Below are 18,072 nucleotides of genomic sequence, written 5' to 3' on the forward strand. Positions count from 1 at the left end.
CGCTCGAAAGCGCCCCCCGCGTTTGTTATGTAAACCCCTTGTGTTGCTGCACACATCGCACAGTATTATTTACGTTAACCAGCCAGCGAAGTCTGAGTATTGTATATGCCTTTCACTAAACAAGTGTGCGGTTATGTTTGTGCTGACTACCTTGATGCTAAGCGGTCGTGTGTTCGTGTCCTGTTTATTTCATGCCTTGACTCAAGTTCCGTGTTTTGTCCTCGAATTGTGCTTCATGTATAAGACCATGTTTTATGTTTGTTGACTTTGTATGATCAAATCTGCACTTGCTTTCCGCTTCCACATCCGTTTTATCACACACGCGCGCACACACACACACACACACACACACACAGAAACGCGCACACACACAAGCACACAGGCACACGCGCGCCTGTGCGCGCGGAAATCGCACCGTAGGACAGTCTTTGGTACGTGGAGGACAGGAGAAACGTCACAATGCGTTTTTTACACAATTTATATCTGTTTTTCCTTATTATCACCGGTTCACTCCTCGGGTATGTCTTTATTATTATTATTATTATTATTATTATTATTATTATTATTATTATTACTACTACTATTATCATTATTATTGTTGTTGTTGTTGTTGTTGGGTTGTTGTTACACTTAGCGCTGATATTTCAGCTTTAGGCAGTTACTTTTTAAAGGTTTATTCCAGAGGACTACAACAGCGTCCCCTGCCTATTAAATAAGTATAATATAGTGCCATGTTTGTAACACACCTGTAGGGACTGTTTTCATGGATTTGTATTCAGTTGGTAGAATACAAGCCACAGTTCTCTCAGTTTATTTTTGTGATGTGTGTGACGCGATTTCCATTCGATCCATTTTTATCATTTTTTTGGTTTGTTTCTGATATCGTCGATGTTTACCACAAAAAATCTGCAGTTCTGTCACGAGTGGCTTCATTCTGATGATAAAACTGTTAGAATGTGATACAATAAAATGTTATTACATGCGGAAAATAATATGTTGTATTTTGAGGGCAGCGGTCATCTTCTTACCTTCCCTCTGGCTGAGCGAGATCTGATGTTAGGCGAGGCTGTTTTTCTGTTTTTCATACCGCCAGTGTATTTTTGATGCTAAATACTCAGGTCTGCTTAGTTACCACCCATGTTAAATTGAATCCTGTCACAACTTTCAGTGTCCTCCACTAATATTGGCACCCTTGGTAAATAGGAGCTGTGGAAAAATTGTCTTCATTGTTTAACATTTTGATCTTTTGTTTAAAAAAAGACAAAATCACAAGATGGCCTAGTTGCACCAAACTTTCAATATTACTTTTTTCTAAACTCTATGAACTGATATCAAATACTGATGTAACTATAACACTACCAATAATCAGAGGCGAAAATGATTTGTCTGTCTCCTCCAACCCTGAACTCTGGAAAGAAATCTGTAACAGTACTTTCTCTATGACTAGCAACCGAAATGTATAACTCATACAGTATACGATTATTCATAGGACCCACATCACCCAAAAAAAAAGTTTAAAATGGGTTTAAGCGAAACAGACACCTGTTCACAATGCTCTTTGGGCAGCACGGACGATTACTTCCATGCCACATGGACCAGTTTACTCCTATTGGATAGTAGTGACTTATAAACCTTCCACTATCATGGGCTGTAGAATCCCTCCATCACCATCACTTTGTTTACTCGGTAACGCCGTAGAAGTCGATAATCTTCCAACCAAATCTAAAAACCCACTCCTCATCTCTCTCCAAATATTGCCAAGAAAATAATTCGGTTAATCTGGAAATCAAAAATATCTATACATATCAATCAGCGGGTCAACCTTCTTACAGAATACATCACGTTAGAAAAAAATAACATTCACCCACAAGAAGAATATATTTACATTTAATGACATCTGGAACCCATTTTTAATTCATTTTAATCTAAATCAAACACGTGGAACCGGACCCACGCACTCTCCCAATCATATCTCCACAAACTTATAAGAAAGAAGGGGAAAGGATAAAAACATTTGAAAATATTGATACATTTGTGTTTTTATCCGTATATATGCATATACATGTCTATATTATATATTGTTCATATTATTATTAGTTCTAGCACTATTGTCATCATTACCATCTCTGTTATTATCATCATGATCATTAAGACTATTTCATTACCCTCAATATTATTATCGGTCACGTAAGGAGGTTGAGGACGGGTGCACATGCAGAAAGAGTTTTATTGAAGGAGATATCGGCAGACAAATCCAAATCATAAAACAATAATGTGGTCAAAAACATGGCAGAGACCAAGGCAATAGTCAAATAACGAGGAAGCGAACCAGATCAAACGAATGAAACATAAAGCTAGGAATAGAGGCTTGGGACACCACTGTGACTATAGCAAGTGAGCATAATAACTCGCAAAGCCATTGTGTTGAAACAGTCTCTAAATCTGGGTGGGCAATCTTATCCAGAAAGGGCCGGGTGGGTGCAGGTTTCCTTTCCAACCATTGTTTCATTGTTTATCTTGAGATTTTAATGTGTGTAGTGTAGTACATAGTGTGAACATGACGTCCAGTGTGAACCACCTTTACAAATAACTATTAAAAATAAAATTCCTCTAACATATCACATATTATACATGTTATATCGAGAGTTACGGCTAGAGATTGCAATGAATTAAACGGCAGTGATGAAGCGCGTTGTAGCGGGGCAGTAGTTTTTCATTACCGACTTGTGCGACGTTGGGGGGGCGGGGGCGGGGGTGTGTGTTTGTAAAGCAACATTCCTGTAACTTCACTCACAATGTAACAGACCTCCACATTTGGATTGTAGTGTATCTGATTCTATAGAATTGTACGATTTGCGACATTATTTGTCGATATTCTTTTTAAAAATCAGTCTGTAGTGTCACATATTTATCACGGGATCATAAACTTGGTGTGTGTGTGTGTATGTGTGTGTGTGTGTGTGTGTGTGTGTGTGTGTTTTATTCATCAGGATCAGTTACTTCAGCTACACATCCTCCTGGTTCAGGTGAGAAATACACACTCACTCATACCCACCCACACAGGTGAGTGTGAGCAGCCGTATGTGTGTGTGTGTGTGTGTGTGTGTGTGTGTCTGTGTATGTTTCATTTCTAGGAAATCAGCCATTTCCAGGTCTGTACTCCTTAATTGTACTCTAAATGAATTATAATGCTTTTACCTTTTGAAACATGGCAACTGCAGTAAACTTTCACAAACACATTAAGAGCACCTCCATGACCTTAATCTACTTTAAACCCATCTGTGTTTCGACAATGCTGAACTGCCCCTACGTGTGAATGAGAGTACGGACGTTTATGCGTTCTGCCCTGTGACCTTGACCTGGATGAGGCTCAAGGTGTACGAATGAATTTATAATCAGTGTGTGATGACCCACGTGTGATGTTGTGTGTTGCAGAGGTGTGTGGGAGTGCAGACTGACTGTGTGAGTACCCAAACTCTTATAAACACGTTTACCTTTATCGTTATACGTCTATACGGTGCAGCCGCTCAGGTTTATATTCCCCGCGGTTATTAGTTTTACAATTTAACCGGTTTGTTACAGGATTTTCACACAGGAATGGGTAACAACTGTTGGTCTATTCATCTTTCAGGGAAGAAAAAAAACATGGTAATACAGACCTAATCTTTCCTACAGGGTGAGAACACACACACACACACACACACACTCACACACACACACACACACGCCTCTCTCTCTGTCGAGCTGAACATGTGCGTCTCCTCTTCTTTGACATGCTGGTTACTGTGATGCTGTGGTTGATATGGCTTCTCTGGAATTACCTCGCTGATCTACTTCCTCCACCTTTGACTGAGAGCGATGTGTCTTTACGATTAAGATTGACGCTGGAGTTAATCCCACTTGCTGACGATCTCAAGATTTTCCTGATTTTCCTCAGAGAGATTTTCCTTCACCACGGTCGCCTCAGGCTCGCTCATTAAGACTCGAAACTGCATCCAGATTTCAGTAAAGCTGCTTTATTGTTAAACGTGTTATAATAATAAAATCTATTCATTACGTAAGGAATAAAACACGAGTTACCACCCTGAAGTGGATCATTTTACAATAAACCTCATGTTTTATTCCTCTTATTCGACAATTCAACATTGCTGTGGTATAAAGGAATAATAATAATAATAATAATAATAATAATAATAATAGTAATAATAATTATATATGCTTCACTACTTTCCTACTAGGATTGCATGCGCTCAGCCCAGTGTGAGTAATAGGTGAGTAAACGTGTGCGCATAACAACAGAACAGACCTCAGCTTTTTTCCTTTAATTTGTCACCTGTCCGTACCTACAGTATACTGTAAATTAAGTGAAAGCTAAAGTGTGTGTGTGTGTGTGTGTGTGTGTGTGTGTGTGTTGTCAGTCGGCCGGATGTCTCCACAATGACCCCGTGGTTAGCTCCAATTGTGTGGGAGGGTACATATGATTTGACGGTGATTGACAACATCTACAAACAACAGAACATCACCGTGGCAGTCACCGTCTTCGCTCTGGGGAAGTAGGTCTTGACACTTGACACGCACAAAGCATTGTGGGTAATGGTGTGTGATAAAATGTTCAAAAATTTAAACACGTTTGCCAGCGAGGCTCTAACGGTGATGACACTAAACGGGCTCCTAAGTGGTGCGACAGAAAACTGTTTGCAAATATGCCACAGCTATCCATGTCCTGGTGCCAAGGGAGCAAAATTGGCCATGCTCTCTGGGTGGGAGGGGCATCATGTCTCCATCATGTCTGTCAGTATGCAGAAGAGGGCAAATAGCACTTTAGTTCCATCAAAAACCTCGGTAATGAATCCCTTTTATGACTAACTGAATATGTTCCTGCAGGTACGTACGCTTCCTGAAGGACTTCCTAGAATCTGCAGAGCAGCACTTCATGGTGGGCTACCGAGTGCATTATTACCTGTTTACAGATCATCCAGACGAGGTTCCCACGGTAACGCTGGGGGAAGGGCGTCAGTTGACCGTGATAAAAACAGCAACCTCGAACCGCTGGCAGGAAATCTCACTGCGCAGGATGGAGAGAATCGAGAAGCTCATCGAGAAGGAACTCACAGACAAGGCAGACTACATATTCAGTCTCGACGTCGACTCCAAATTCCACGCTCACTGGGGGGCGGAGTCTCTGGGCGACCTTGTCGGCGTGCTACATGCCTGGTTTTTCGGAACATCTCGGAAACAGTTCACGTACGAGCGGCGTCCTGAATCTCAGGCCTTCATACCTTTACAAGAAGGAGACTACTACTACGGAGGGGCCGTGATTGGAGGACGCCTCGACAAAGTGCACAAGCTGGCGAAGACGTGCCGCATGCAGCTGGATGTGGACCGAGCCAATCACATTGAAGCGGCATGGCAGGAGGAGTCTCACCTGAACAAGTACTTCCTGTACAATAAGCCCAGCAAGGTGCTCTCACCTGAATACCTGTGGGATGACAAGAAAGGGAAACCCAGCTACATGAAAGTGGTGCGTTCCTCTCAGGTGCTCAAGAATTACGCCGACATCCGACCCAACCCTTAAAGCACACTGTACTGTAATGGGTTTCTCAGGAAAGATAAATGAACTAACGCCACTAACTCTATCACCATCATCTCACAGGTTTCAACCACAGACTACACCAAGGTCTTCCATCAGGAAATGTTTGGTTACCCTACATTATAAGACATGTTGATGATTATATTAATAAATTGCGTTTTCCTGGATTTTTAGGTCCTAATTATGTTTGTAAGTTACACAAATGCAATAAAGACAATTCTTAAAGGGAATCTAACTCCATGTCTTCAAACTTCAATACAGGAACCATGGTGCAGTAGTTGCTCTTCTTAAATATACATTCTCTTTTATCTACCTCATTTGAATATGATTGTTCTTGTGGAAACAATGTACATCACTCTTTACAGACCTGAAACACTCAGCACATGTTGTTGACGTCCAGTGACCGTTTCACAAAAAGAAAATGGTGTAATTAACATTATCCAAAAAAACAATATTGCCAAAGACCTTCCTGTTTTTATGTGACATGTTTAGGCTTTGCAGCATGAGATCAGAATCCCTTACTATCGAAAAACCTCTGCAAGAGTGTCGACATTACATCTTCAATAAGCGATTCATTCTGATCGAGGTCGCGTGGATCCAAAGCTTATCCCGGGAACAGTGGATACGGGGCAGGAACACACCCTGGATGGGACACCAGTCCATCGCAGGGCACCACGCACTCACATATTTACAACTAGGGGCATTTTAGTGTAGATAATCCACTTACTGACATGTATTTGGCAAACCAGAGAAAAGCTAAATATAGACAATGACAAAGTAAAAACAGTTTGCCCTGTTATACAGGGGTGGGAGGAGGGACATTTATTTTCCAGCACACGGAGAGTGAGTTCACATGTTGTTGTAAGGTTCTCACAGAAAAGCAAATAAATCACAAATAAAAGGTTACTGTTGTTTTATTGAAAATGATGATTGTGTGCTGTGAAAGTGAAAGCACCTTTTACTACTAGTAATAATTAATCTATTATATAAATAAATAAAGAATTAAAACAAACTTTAAAATGGAGTGTTTTGGGTATAGTTCTTCAGTTCGTCTGTCGGCGATAGTATTCCTGTTACACCACCACGATCTGTGAACGATTACAAATATTAAAAATGTATTAATGAAGGACTTTTGAACTGTTTATGGTTACAGATCTTGTGTGAGACTCGAGTCTTCAGGACAGACGAGTTTACACGGTCCTGTATCTCAGTAACATAACAACTGCGTTTGTTCTGTTTTTGAGGACTTGAAGAGAAACGCCCGTTTCACGCATGATTTGCTTGCAGGACTTATCCTGTTAGGATTACAGTTTCCCTTCACTGTAAATAAACGGCCAGAATCTGTTCCAGCATCACGATGTCCCTGTGCACATAGCAACCTCCCAAAAGACGTGGCACACTACGGTTGGAAGAAGGCGGAAGAACTCGAAACCCAGGGCTCAAATCGAGAGCAGACATTCAGAGCTATTGATTCTTTAAACAATGAATTGAACAGGACACACCTGGGCTGCACGAAACACCGGTCAGTCACTTGTTTCAATATTTTTCCCACTTGACAAAATGGGTGGGGTTCAAACGAAAAGGTGTCGTGTTCTAAGTTGCTTAAGATTTAAATATGACGAAACAAAAGCTGAAAGTCTGATCTACCGTCTCATATTCGTCTTTTGATCTGAAACCCAAATGTCTTAGCTGTATAGCGAAAGCAATAGAATTGGCCTCGTTGTTCCAATACATTTGGAGGGGACTGTTTGTGGTTGTTGCAAAAAAGTGGGTGGGACAGAGAGAGACCACACATGAAGGGAGGAAGAAATAAAAAAAAAATGTTCTAATCAATGAATAAAGAATAAAGTCTTTCATTCGTTTATGTTCTAATGAATGTAAAACTAACAGACAGACAAAGACAGCTAAAAGACAGAACGGAGGAGGTGAAAGGAGTGCCGTGATGGTGAGAGCACAAAGAGAGGGAGAGAGAGAGAGAAAGAGAGAGAGAGAAAGAGAGAGAGAGAGAGAGAGAGAGAGAGAGAGAGAGAGAGATGGAGATAAACAAAGAAGCTTGACGAGGCTCCAGGTGAGAGGGCTAATCAAGTCAGAATATTAGGACCTGTAGGAGGAAGGTTACTCATAACTGGCCATTGTAAATATTCTGAGAAGTTTCCCTTTAGTGCATGTGACAGTCACAGCTGTCTGCCAGTAGAAGAGGAACTCCACTTGAGGTGTACATTTACATGCTGCAGTATCAGGTAGTATTGCATTTAGCGATGTAACGTGAAACAATACACACACACACACACACACACACACACACACACACACACATATATGCATAAAAAGTGATAATGCCCGTTTTCATTCAGCTGTAGAGGTGTTCTGTTTCCTTATTATTTCCACAACATATATTCTCACTGGGGCTGAGCCTCCCAGGGGTTAAACTCTAGAATCATCCTTCACACACACACACACACACACACACACACACACACACACACACACACACACACACACACACCCGTCTTACTGAAAACATCACCACATCAATGATGACATTTTTCTAATCTGTTAACGTAGAGTGTCTTCTGTACAAGTCTCTGTGAATAAATTGCTACTGCAGAATGAATATAAAGCTGTGGTTTGCAGCTGCGCTCGTGTCAGAGATGCTGTTCTAGAAAATTAATCAACACCTTCTGACCAATCACAATCACAGAGCTGAATTAATAAACGCGCTGTGTAGAATACAGTATGTAATAAGATAGGAGTCATTAAGTAAGTGAGTTAGTGTGTCAGTTCTTTAAGAGTAAAATCTGCCAACCTGCATCAGCAAAGTGGCCACGCCCTTGTGTTACACGCACACACACGCACACACACACACACACACACACTTCTAAAGATGGACTGAATCAAAGTCTCTAGCCGTCTTTGGTTCGTGGAGGATAAGAGAAACGTCACAATGCGGTCTGGACAGAATTTATATCTGTTTTTCCTTATTATCACCGTATTAACACTCCTCGGGTAGGTCATTATTGCTATTATTATTATTATTATTATTATTATTATTATTATTACTATTATTATTATTATTATTATTATTATTATTATTGTTGTTGAGTGCTGGGATTTCAACTTTAGGCAGTTACTTTTTAACAGCTTTATTCTACGATTTACACTACAACAGCGTGTCCTGCCTAGTAAATAAATATAACACAGTGCCATGTGTGCTGTTCAAAGATCTGGAAAAAATTGGTATTTATCATGTAAACTTTCAGTGTCAATAAAGCCCGTCTGAACTGAGAAAACATTTTTTGGATCGAGAGAGATGCAAAGAATCCGAATAGAAAGAAATGACATGTTACCGACGTGACGTTTCCTGACCTTTAAGATATTTAAAGCCCAGACTGTAAAGTATGTAGCAGCACATCCTACCAAACGAATGTTCTCCCTTCTTTACTCAATAGTGTCCTGTTGTTCTTCACTCTCCAGGTAGACATAGACGTATTAGAACTCAATTTGCATTTCTCGAGAGAATGTTTGCAAACGTTACTTCTGTGGAGACCTTGACGGTTGAAATGGCTCTCTAAACGTGTTTTGACTTTGCCTGGCTTTGCTGGGGGAAACGAACCCGAACTGCAGGATGGGCAGCGGAGGTCCTCGCAGCATGTGGTGCGTTTCTTCAGTTCGGACAAGGACCTCGTTTCTTAGATTGTTATGTGCTTCTTGAAAAAGAGAGAGAGCCCAGTTGGTCAAATGAAACATTTTAAGTTCATTTCACAAACATAAGTTGACATAAATTAGGCTTAAGCCTAGTACTTGACCAACAGCGTCCTCGTCCTTGAAATCACTTCATATAGACTACATGGTACATGACAGGATCGAACACGTGGTATTTTAATAGCCAATGATCATGCAGGCCTTTGTTATTTCTGACTATTAAAAATGTCAAACGTTTCATTCAACGTTACAAAAACAATGTCGAAACGAAGAGATGTGCTGATAACATGTACTGTGGGGTAAACAGGCATTCAGCACGGCTTAAATATTATGATGATTATCACTTAATTAAAATGCTAAAACAATGAAAATTAAACAATAGACAGAAAGGTCAGGATCAGTGGCTTCTCAGGACTATCATGTGTAGCTCAACAGAAAGAGAGAGAGAGAGAGAGAGAGAGAGAGAGAGAGAGAGAGAGAGAGAGAGAGAGAGAGCGATTGTTAAGTATGCTTATTGTCCCGTAACGGTTAAGGATGATATACTTAGCGTGAGTGCAAGCAGATGGACATCAGATACATATAAAGTGTAGATAACACAAGACAATGCAAATACAAACAAAGCAAACACAGCAACAATGCTGAAAACAGTGCAACAAACACAAACTATACAAATTACACATTCAGCGCCAGACAATTACAATGTAGGAACAGAAGGTGCAAATATTACACAGGTGCAGTTTAACGTACAAATATTTATTTAGAAATGTGTGCTCCGTAGTGCACAGATACATACAGTGCTGTGGAAAAGTATTTGCTCAATCCTGATTTCTACTGTTTTTGTGTAGATCTCGTAATAAACCGTTTCAGAAATGAACACAAAATCTGATATAAAACAAAGGCGACCTGAGTAAACACACACAATACAGGTTTTAAAGGATAATGTTATTTATTGAAACAAAAAAGTTATCCAATACTAACTGGGCCTGTGTGAAAATGTATTTGCCCACATTGGTTATTAATTCCCCAAATGAGGTTGATAATGGGGTTCAGCTGGACTAGACACGACGAGACCTGATTACTGCAAACCCTGTCCAACCACATCAAAGCTTAAACAGAACTTTTACAACAGCAGGAAGCTGGTTAAAAGTTCTTACCCAGTAACACACATGTTGACATATGAAAGACGTCTTTGTAAAGCAACACTTCTGTAAGTTCACTCACAATGTAACAGACCTCCACATTTGGATTGTAGTGTATCTGATTCTATAGAATTGTACGATTTGCGACATTATTTGTCGATATTCTTTTTAAAAATCAGTCTGTAGTGTCACATATTTATCACGGGATCATAAACTTGGTGTGTGTGTGTGTGTGTGTGTGTGTGTGTGTGTGTGTGTGTTTTATTCATCAGGGTCAGTTACTTCAGCTACACATCCTCCTGGTTCAGGTAAGAAATACACACTCACTCACACCCACTCACACAGGTGAGTGTGAGCAGCTGTGTGTGTGTGTGTGTGTGTGTGTGTGTGTGTTTCATTTCTAGGAAATCAGCCGAGTCCATACTCCTTAATTGTACTCTAAATGAATTATAATGCTTTTACCTTTTGAAACATGGCAACTGCAGTAAACTTTCACAAACGCATTAAGAGCACCTCCATGACCTTAATCTACTTTAAACCCATCTGTGTTTCGGCAATGCTGAACTGCCCCTACGTGTGAATGAGAGTACGGACGTTTATGCGTTCTGCCCTGTGACCTTGACCTGGATGAGGCAATTACTCAAGGTGTACGAATGAATTTATAATCAGTGTGTGATGACCCACGTGTGATGTTGTGTGTTGCAGAGGTGTGTGGGAGTGCAGACTGACTGTGTGAGTACCCAAACTCTTATAAACACGTTTACCTTTATCGTTATACGTCTATACGGTGCAGCCGCTCAGGTTTATATTCACCGCGGTTATTAGTTTTCCAATTTAACCGGTTTGTTACAGGTTTTTCACACATAATCTGTCAGTATCTATTCGAAACGGCTCAAATTCACATGGAAAATAAATTATTCTGTCCGCAGGCTAGATGTTGATTGAACCTACTTCGTTTGTTTAAATGAAGACCTTTTTATTTTACAGGATGTTAATGCACTAAATAAACTAACAAGATGCCTCCAGTCTCTGAGATGTTTTTTTTCCCCTCGACAAGCATCGTAATTTATCCAGAAAATATACAGTATGAAATGATATAACATAGCAGTCAAGTTTCTTCTCCATTTTAGCTAGTTAAGTGGTAAGTTTTTTTTGGGTATTGAGATGTTGATTCAGTGTCCTTCTCCGAAAAACACGAGGACTTATTTTCGTCTTGAGCACAATAAGCATTGTGTGTCAACAACTGGGCCTACTTCTTTTCAGATGTTTGCATACAAGGTTTTACTTTGAAAGTCAGTTTTTCATCTCTTTTGCCTGGTGCAGATAACTCAATGTCAAAGAATACCATTAAGCTAAAATTCCTGGAAGAGACATTGAAGAATTTAGTGCTCAATCAGGGCTTGGTGAAGAGATGGAGTCTTGAATCTTTGTTTGTAAATCAGCCAGGGGACGTTCAGAAACTACCCGCTTATCAGAAATGGTGGGAATAAAGTGTTGATGCACGCCTTCCTTGTAAGATGAGATGATATTTCACTGATCAGCTCCATGAAGTGAAATATCTGAAGTCTTGTGACTACACAGCGTTCCTGTCAGGGTCACTGTAGTTACTGAACCACTGCTAAGAAGTTCTTTAAGAAGACTATATATATAATGAGTATACTGGTTTCATAACAAATTCCACTGACCTACAATGAAACTATTAAAACCATCACATATTATGGTTTAGAAACGTGCCTAATTTTGTTTGAGGTCTCATACAGTAGATTTACACGCATCCGAGGTTAAAAACACTTTAACGTGCTCATAATTTAAACTGCAGCATTACCTTTTCCCCAAATGTCACAAACAACTCCTTAAATGATCCGATTCTTAACGATTCATTCTAAACTCCTCTTTTCAGAGAGCATACTCTGCTCTGATTGGTCAGATGTCCCAGCGAGCAGGTGATGAAGACGAGAGGCGGGGCTTTTTCTTACAAACCTTAAGTAGGTTAATACAGGAAGTAAAGTCTGGAATTACTAACGACTCGTTTCAGCTGTTCAGAATCGGTTCCTTCATTTGCGACTCAATCAGTACGTTTGTCGTGCGCTTAGATTTTTATTTTTTTTTACATTCAAAAACAGCTTTATAGCACACTACATGAAATGGAATATTTGATAAAACACAATTATAAACAAAACCCTGACTGTTATAGAAACAAGAGCCACAAGGGGGAGACATGCACCAAACGTCACATTGTAGATCGCAGGGCTGGTAAAAGTGCACACTAAGAGCTCAAAATAGCTCATTAAAAACATAATAGAAAACGATATCATCCTCAGTTGTAGTCTGTGTTTGTTGAATCAAGTGCTATTTTATTCATTCATATATATTCAATTAGTCTTTTTTTTGTTTGTTTGTTTTATGTGAAATTTTTATACCGTCGCGTTGCATTGTTTACATTTGACAGCCAAGAAGTCTCCATTTACTATGCCAGTTTTTGTTGTTGTTGTGGGTTTAAAGGTGTTTGGGTTTATAGGCGGTGGTATAGATGCTATTGAAAGAAGAAAAGAGAAAAATCTAAACAGTTTGAACACTTCCACTCAAGAAAAATCTGATTTGTATAATTTGTATGAGCATTTAGAAAATCAACTTAAGCGTGTGTGTGACAACTCTGAATATAACTTTCCTACAGAATTACTGACATCATTTCTGGAGTTAAGTTGCCGAGCTTGAATACAGCACGGAGGTATTGGTGAAAGAAAATCCAGTTCAGTAACAAAGTCATTGTAGTGAAAAGCTTTTTTCAACTCTCAGAGAATTACATGGACAATGTTTGTTGGGGGTTAAGGGGAAAATACCCAGTGTGGATGTTTCAGCTATGAATTACTCCCACGCAACTTTACACCCTTTCCTCTCCTTGTCTGTCTGTGTGTATTGTGACTAATATACACACACACACATACACACATGCAGTAAATCTGTACCTGCTCATCTTTCAGGGAAGAAAAAAAGCATGGTAATGGTAATACGGACCTAATCTTTCCTCTGAGGTGAGAACACACACACACACACACACACACACACACACACACACACACACACATTCCTCTATTTGCCTGTCTCTATACACACATGCAATAAGTCTGTATCTGCTCATCTTTCAGGGAAGAAGAAAAGCAGGGTAATACGGACCTAATCTTTCCTGCGGGGTGAGAACACACACACACACACACACACACACACACACATACACACACATGTGTCTCCTCTTCTTTGACACGCTGGTTGCTGAGATGCTGTGGGACATTACATGTCTTACTTCACCATGCCAAAGATTACACACATTTTTGAATCAGTTTATGTGGCTTGTCCACCATACACATCCTTACAAATGGGCTGTTACTATAGAAACAAGTCCGGATTAGAATGAGCACATTAATATAAACACCAACAAATCTCTCTCTCTTTTCATTTCGGCTTTTCCCTAGTTCAGATGTTGCCACAGCGAATCAATTTTGTCCATATGTCTCTGTCGTGGGTGTCTTCCAGCGACACCCTGGCCTCTTTTAAGTCTATGCTTATTTGGGCCATGTAGTTCTGTAGCGGTTTTCCGCGCTTCCATTTTTCTGGGGTTTTCATTCCGAGCATTCTTCGTGTGACATGCTCTACCCCTCTTCTTTTTACGTGCCCAAACCATCTCAGTCGCTCTTCTCTTGCTTTGTCCATGAAGCGCGTGACTTGTGCCGTTTTCCTGATTTGCTCATTTTGGATTTTGTCTAGCCTAGTGTGGCCTAATGAAAATCTGAGCATTCGCATCTCTGCTACTTCCAGAGCAGCAGTAAGTCTTTTTGTGGTAGCCACTGTTTCCAGACCATACAGCATGGCTGGTTGCACCACTTTGTTGTAGATGGTTCCTTTAATTTTAGCCGGCACTCTTTTGTCACACATGACTCTAGTAGTTCTTCTCCAGCTGGCCCAACCTGCTTTGGATCCTGTGGTTGACCTCTTGTCAGGTCGTTCCATTTTTCTCCACAATAGATCCAAGGTAGCAGAAGTTATATGCTTGTTCAATTTCTTGTCCATCATTGAACTTTAATCAGTCATGGATCACCAATGCACATGTATTTGGTCTTCTTGCTGTTAATTTTCAGTCCCCCCTTTTTGAGCACGGCTCTCCAGCTTTCCAGTGCTGTTTCAGCTTGGCGTTTGCTCTCGGTGCATAGTACAATGTCATCGGCATACATCATCGTCCATGGTGGTTCTTGCCGGAGTCCATCGGTCAGCCTGTCCATGAGGGTGATAAACAGAAATGGACTTAAGGCTGACCCCTGGTGGAGTCCAACTTTAACATCAAAGCTGTCTGTGGTTCCCACAGTGCTTTAGACTTTGGTCTTACTGTCAGTATACATGTCTTTAACTGCTCTGACATATTTTGCTGGCACACCTGACTGGTGCAAGGCGCACCAAACCTCTTCGCGTGGGACTTTATCATATGCTTTCTCCAGGCCCATGAATATGCAATGCAGTTCTTTTTGCCCTTCTCTGTGTTTCTCCATGAGCAACCGCAGGGCGAACAGAGCTTCTATGGTGCTCTTGCCCGGATTTCCCCGGGTTTCAGCTCTTGCCAGGCTTCAACAGGGATCTCATCTGGGCCCGTAGCTTTGTTGGGCTTCATTTTCTTCATTGCCACTTGCACTTCTTGTTTGCCGATCGATGGTGCTTCTTCTTTGTTCTCCAGTTCTTGTTTGTATCTTTTTCCATGTTGGTTCTTTTCATTCAGGAGCTGCTTGAGGTATTCTTCCCATCTTTGTTGGATCTCAAAAGTCTTCGTCAGTACCTTTCCGTGTTCATCTTTGATTGCGTGCACCATCTGCACGTCTTTCCCACTACGGTTCCGTTGGCGTGCTAAATGATACAGTTCCCATTCCCCTCCTCCACCTTCTATTTATCTGTACAGTTCATCGTAGGCATCTTGCTTCGCCTTTGCCACGGCTTTCTTTGCTTCTTTGTGCCAACGTTGAGGGACCCGACCTTCACTTTTGCATAGTGGGTCCTATAGCGTTTGCGCTTCAGCTTAATGTGTTTCCCTCCTCTGTCGCTGCGTTTGCGTGTTGTCTGTGAAGCTCCTTTGTTCTTTCTTAGTCCAGCAGTAGCACATTTTCCGTCGGCACATGTTGGGCAACAGTGCCGATGTCGGTTGTTGTTATCCCGGGCCTCGACCGATCCAGTATGGAGTTTTTAAAGTTGATTCACATGTTGTTTTGGCTAGGGTTTTTTTATGCCGGATGCCCTTCCTGACGTAACCCTCCCCATTTATCCTGGCTTGGGACCAGCACTGGTCCTGTGCACGCATGGAGCCAGTGGCTGGGTTTAAACACCAACAAATCACATTCGACAATTCAACATTGCTGTGGTACAAATTAATAATAATAATAATAATAATAATAATAATAATAATAATAATATTTACTTCACTACTTTCCTACTAGGATTGCATGCGCTCAGCCCAGTGTGAGTAATAGGTGAGTAAACATGTGCGCATAACAACAGAACAGACCTCAGCTTTTTTCCTTTAATTTGTCACCTGTCCGTACCTACCAATATACTGTAAATTAAGTGAAAGTTAAAGAGTGTGTGTGTTGTCAGTCGGCCGGATGTCTCCACAATGACCCCGTGGTTAGCTCCAATTGTGTGGGAGGGTACATATGATTTGACGGTGATTGACAACATCTACAAACAACAGAACATCACCGTGGCAGTCACCGTCTTCGCTCTGGGGAAGTAGGTCTTGACACTTGACATGCACAAAGCATTGTGGGTAATGGTTTGTGATAAAATGTTAAAAAATTTAAACACATTTGCCAGCGAGGCTCTAACAGTGATGACACCAAATAGGTACCTAAGTGGTGCGACAGAAAACTGTTTGCAAATATGCCACAGCTATCCATGTCCTGGTGCCAAGGGAGCAAAATTGGCCATGTTCTCAGGGTGGGAGGGGCATCATGTCTTTACCGTGTCAATAACAGCAGCACTAATCAATCATGGGCGTCTGTCAGTATGCAGAAGAGGGCAAATAGCACTTTAGTTCCATCAAAAACCTCGGTAATGAATCCCTTTAATGACTAACTGAATATGTTCCTGCAGGTACGTACGCTTCCTGAAGGACTTCCTAGAATCTGCAGAGCAGCACTTCATGGTGGGCTACCGAGTGCGTTATTACCTGTTTACAGATCGTCCGGACGAGGTTCCCGCGGTAACGCTGGGGGAAGGGCGTCAGTTGACCGTGATAAAAACAGAAACCTCGAACCGCTGGCAGGAAATCTCACTGCGCAGGATGGAGATGATCGAGAAGCTCATTGAGAAGGAACTCACCGACAAGGCAGACTACATATTCAGTCTCGACGTCGACTCCAAATTCTACGCTCACTGGGGGGCGGAGTCTCTGGGCGACCTTGTCGGCGTGCTGCATGCCTGGTTTTTTGGAAAATCTCGGGAACATTTCACGTACGAGCGGCGTCCTGAATCTCAGGCCTTCATACCTTTAGAAGAAGGAGACTACTACTACGGAGGGGCCGTGATCGGAGGACGCCTCGACAAAGTGCACAAGCTGGCGAAGACGTGCCGCATGCAGCTGGATGTGGACCGAGCCAATCACATTGAAGCGGCATGGCAGGAGGAGTCTCACCTGAACAAGTACTTCCTGTACAATAAGCCCAGCAAGGCGCTCTCACCTGAATACCTGTGGGACGACACAAAAGGGAAACCCAGCTACTTGAAAGTGGTGCGTTTCTCTCAGGTGGTCAAGAATTATGCCGACATCCGACCCAACCCTTAAAGCACACTGTACTGTAATGGGTTCTCTCAGGAAAGATAAATGAACTAACGCCACTAACTCAATCACCATCATCTCGAAGGTTTCAACCACAGACTACACCAAGGTCTTCCATCAGGAAATGTTTGGTTACCCTACATTATAAGACATGTTGATGATTATATTAATAAATTGTGTTTTCCTCGATTTTTAGGTCTTAATTAAGTTTGTAAGTTACACAAATGCAATAAAGACAATTCTTAAAGGAAATCTAACTCCATGTCTTCAAACTTCAGTACAGGAACCATGGTGCAGTAGTTGCCCTTCTTAAATATACATTCTCTTTTATCTACCTCATTTGAATATGATTGTTCTTGTGGAACAATGTACATCACTCTTTACAGACCTGAAACACTCAGCACACGTTGTTGACGTCCACTGACCGTTTCACAAAAAGAAAATGGTGTCGTTAACATTATCCAAAAAAACAATATTGCCAAAGACCTTCCTGTTTTTATGTGACATGTTTAGGCTTTGCAGCATGCGATCAGAATCCCTTACTATCGAAAAACCTCTGCAAGAGTGTCGACATTACATCTTCAATAAGCGATTAATTCTGATTTAGGTCGTGTGGATCCAAAGCCTATCCCGGGAACACTGGATACGGGGCAGGAATACACCCTGGATGGGACACCAGTCCATCGCAGGGCACCACGCACTCACATATTTACAACTAGGGGCATTTTAGTATAGATAATCCACTTACTGACATGTATTTGGCAAACCAGAGAAAAGCTAAATATAGACGATGACAAAGTAAAAACAGTTTGCCCTGTTATACAGGGATG

General features: G+C 41.2%; 2 protein-coding genes across 9 annotated transcripts in view; both read left to right on the plus strand.

The window, feature by feature from the left end:
* Positions 1-351: 351 nt before the first annotated feature.
* LOC128628757 (globoside alpha-1,3-N-acetylgalactosaminyltransferase 1) lies at positions 352-5,820 on the plus strand. Of its 4 annotated transcripts, XM_053676857.1 has the most exons (7): positions 352-518; positions 2,991-3,026; positions 3,436-3,462; positions 3,632-3,676; positions 4,239-4,271; positions 4,419-4,553; positions 4,885-5,820. In XM_053676857.1, the coding sequence occupies exons 1-7, from the start codon at positions 460-462 to the stop codon at positions 5,573-5,575; spliced, it is 1,026 nt and encodes a 341-aa protein (XP_053532832.1). In that variant the 5' UTR covers positions 352-459; the 3' UTR covers positions 5,576-5,820. The 4 variants fall into 4 exon arrangements, with proteins under 4 accessions (XP_053532832.1, XP_053532834.1, XP_053532833.1 ...); XM_053676859.1 differs by having other exon boundaries at positions 409-518; positions 2,991-3,462; positions 3,632-4,005; XM_053676858.1 differs by having other exon boundaries at positions 452-518; positions 3,436-4,005.
* A 2,648-nt stretch (positions 5,821-8,468) lies between these two features.
* LOC108262359 (globoside alpha-1,3-N-acetylgalactosaminyltransferase 1) overlaps positions 8,469-18,072 on the plus strand; it is an 88,908-nt gene continuing 79,304 nt past the window's right edge. Inside the window, exons 1-8 of one of the 5 annotated variants that reach the window (XM_053676862.1) lie at positions 8,469-8,596; positions 10,704-10,739; positions 11,137-11,163; positions 13,413-13,463; positions 13,578-13,622; positions 15,903-15,935; positions 16,060-16,194; positions 16,558-17,431. In XM_053676862.1, the coding sequence (XP_053532837.1) occupies positions 8,535-8,596; positions 10,704-10,739; positions 11,137-11,163; positions 13,413-13,463; positions 13,578-13,622; positions 15,903-15,935; positions 16,060-16,194; positions 16,558-17,248 (1,080 nt within the window). In that variant the 5' untranslated portion in view covers positions 8,469-8,534 and the 3' untranslated portion in view covers positions 17,249-17,431. Of the gene's footprint in view, positions 8,597-10,443; positions 10,500-10,703; positions 10,740-11,136; positions 11,164-13,412; positions 13,464-13,577; positions 13,623-15,902; positions 15,936-16,059; positions 16,195-16,557; positions 17,432-18,072 lie in introns of those variants that run through there. The other 4 variants (XM_053676863.1, XM_053676869.1, XM_053676866.1 and 1 more) reach the window with 4 other exon arrangements.

Source organism: Ictalurus punctatus, chromosome 28 (genome assembly GCF_001660625.3).
Source record: "Ictalurus punctatus breed USDA103 chromosome 28, Coco_2.0, whole genome shotgun sequence".
NCBI classification, from domain to species: Eukaryota; Metazoa; Chordata; class Actinopteri; order Siluriformes; family Ictaluridae; genus Ictalurus; species Ictalurus punctatus.